At 39.0% G+C, this 2977-nt stretch overlaps 1 protein-coding gene across 1 annotated transcript; it reads right to left on the bottom strand.

Annotated features, from left to right (window-relative positions):
• Nucleotides 1-1401: 1401 nt before the first annotated feature.
• LOC130966392 (uncharacterized) lies at nucleotides 1402-2274 on the bottom strand. Its single transcript, XM_057891189.1, has 2 exons — nucleotides 2145-2274; nucleotides 1402-2093 (listed from the first exon to the last, which is right to left on the bottom strand). Exons 1-2 carry the CDS (start codon nucleotides 2272-2274, stop codon nucleotides 1402-1404), a joined length of 822 nt encoding a protein of 273 aa, XP_057747172.1.
• Nucleotides 2275-2977: the final 703 nt, after the last annotated feature.

Here is a 2977-nt window from a genome sequence, read left to right as displayed (position 1 = left end):
ATATATCAAACATCTTAGTTATTGAACTATAAAGATGTCATACTAAGTAGACAAACAGGGGTACAATATCACTTTCAATCATAACAATTTTGAATACAAGACAATCACTTAACAATACAACCCTTTAGAGTTTACTTCCTTTACTCCTTATCATCATCATTGTTGATCTTTACATCCCTCTTTATCTCTTTGGTTGAAGATGCTTATTCCTTCCCAAGATTGAAGTGACTGCCTACAATGAACTTTGAAAGTTGCTTGTTCCCAAGCACTTGAAAGGGAATTATCATGCATATATGCTGATGAATTCTTGAACTACAAATGGTGTATAGACACCAAACTTAGTTCTTTGCTTACTTCTATATGCCAAATAGAGTGCATCTTTCATGCCTATATACTACCTCATGTGCCTTTAATCCTAGGAAGAAATAAAGTGCATAACTAAAAGGTAAACAAATGAAATGCAAGTTTAATCAATCTCTATGATAGTTTGGAATTTGTGACTATTCATGATTGTCTCAAGGGTTACTTTGTGCGTAATTAATGTTACTGGTGGGACACCAAACTTAGTCTCATGCATTCACCCTTGATTTTGTTTCTTTGTTGGTGCAGTCACATTGGTGTGGAACACCAAACTTAATTCCTCACAATACATAGAAATTGAACTAACTGTTTATTCTACAAAATATAAAGAAAACAGGTTACCTAAGGTTGGGCTGCCTCCCAAAAAGCGCTCCTTTATCGTCACTAACTTGACAGTTGTCCCTCATTATGGAGGGTGATGATCATAGTGCCTTAGTCCTTTTCCTCTTACAATGAATTTGCTTCCAGTATCCTTCTTGATGATTTCCACATGTTCAAGTGAGAGGATTTTATTCAGTATGTAGTATCTGGAAAAGTGTGGAGATGTTTCCATTGGTTGGTAAGTTAGCATCACTTTATCCCCTGGTGAGAAGCCTTCAGTGGGGATTTTCTTGTTTCTCCATCCTCTTGGCACTTTCTTCTTGGGACTCTTTTCTTTTCCAGGAGGTAGTTCAGGTTTTGGGGCCTCAATTTTTGGAAGGTCTTTGCTGAGAATCTCAAATGAAGACTTTGGTTGTAGCTTCTTCTCTATTCGTTGAGCTTGTTGCAACACTTCCACCTTTTTCCTTTCTTCCCAGCATGGGCTTAAGTGCATTGGAAGTGTCTCATCAGGTGTCTCTATCAAGTTTAGATCTATGGAATCAATCATCATACACTCTTCCTCTTGGGTGGAATCTTGCAAATTCTTGAAGACATAGAACACTATATGCTCTTCATGCACCCTTAGCATCAATTCTCCTTTTTCAACATCTATCAATGCCCTGGCAGTAGCTAAGAAAGGTCTTCCTAGGATAATGGGAGTGTTGTCATCTTCCTCTATGTCTAGGATGACGAAGTCAGCTGGGAGAAAAATTTGTCCACCTTTACCAATACATTCTCCACAACCCCAAGTGCTTGCTGAATGGATTTGTCCGCCATTTGAAGGGCTATTTTTGTGGGTTTCAATTCATGAATCTGAAGCTTCCTCATCAAAGATAGAGGCATCAGATTTATGCTTCCACCATGGTCACAAAATTCTCTCTCAATCATCATTTTGCCTATGATGTAGGGGATATAAAAGCTCCCTGGGTCCTTCCTCTTCCTTGGCAATTCTTTTTGGATGATAGCACTACACTCCCTGGTCATCACAACCATTTGTCCTTCTTTCAAGGATCTTTTTTTTGTCAACAATTTCTTCATGAACTTAGCATATAGTGGCATCTGTTCAAGTGCTTCAATGAAAGGGATGTTGATGTGCAGTGTCTTGAATACCTCCAAGAATTTGGAGAATTGCTTTTCTTTGTTCTCTCTCTTGAGCCTTTGAGGGTATGGGAGCATTGGTTGGTATATTTTCAATGCCTCATTCTTAGCTAACTTCTCACTCTGTGTGGAGGTTTCTTGCTCTTGCTTTTGCTCCTTTGCCTCTTCTTTTAAGTCTTCTTGGTCATGCTCTTCCTGAATGATGGCATCTGTCTCCACTTTCTTTTCATTTCTCAGAGTGATTGCTTTACACTCTTCCCACTTTAAGGCTTTTCCTGTGTCCCTTGGGTTATCTTCAGTGGTGCTAGGAAATGCTCACTTCTCACCTATCTCTGTGATTTGTTTAGCCATTTGTCCTATCTGCCTCTCAAGATTTCTCATAGATGCATCTTGGTTTTTGAGTGTAAGGGCTTGATCTTGTCTTGCCATTTCTTGAGTCTTGATGAGTTTCTCCATTAACATCTCTAAGTTATAGATCCTTTGAGAGTCTGGATGTGATTGCATGGGATGTGATTGTTACTGGTGGAGGTTGTTTGGGGCATTGAGGTGGTTATTTTGTGAGTTGAATGGAGGTGTGAAAAAGTTATTTTGGTGAGCTTGTAAATTATTATGAGATGGATAAGATATGTTTTTGTGAGTTTTTATATTGGTTATTGTTGTTCGATGAATGATTTTGGTTGGTTGTATTGCGGAAATGGTTGGAGTTGTTGTTCTTTTGCCAATGATTTTGATTGTCACCCCATTTCAGGTTAGGGTGGTTCCTCCAGGATGGGTTGTATGTGTCACCATGGAAATCATTTTGCGAGGAGTTAGAAGTGTTATACATCTATTGAACTTGTTCTGGCTGCTGTTTAATGTTGGTTGCTTCACTTTGAATCCATTCAAATGAAGGTTGACTTGTTATGCTCATTGAGGCTAATTGGAGGCCATCTATTCTTTTCGCCATCAATTCTATTTGCTGCTGGATTTGTTGATGCATCAATTTGTTTTGTGCCAAGAAAGTGTCCACTCCTTCTAGTTCCAACACACCCTCATTTTGAACCGGTTGGCGTTGTCTCTGATGGGTATAGAAGTATTGGTTGTTGGCCACAATATCTATGAGATTCTGGGCTTCCTCGGCTGTCTTCATCATTTGTAATGAACCTCCTGCAAAGTGATC

Source organism: Arachis stenosperma, chromosome 3 (genome assembly GCF_014773155.1).
Source record: "Arachis stenosperma cultivar V10309 chromosome 3, arast.V10309.gnm1.PFL2, whole genome shotgun sequence".
In the NCBI taxonomy this organism is placed as follows: Eukaryota; Viridiplantae; Streptophyta; class Magnoliopsida; order Fabales; family Fabaceae; genus Arachis; species Arachis stenosperma.
This window is presented reverse-complemented; position numbering and strand designations above follow the sequence as displayed.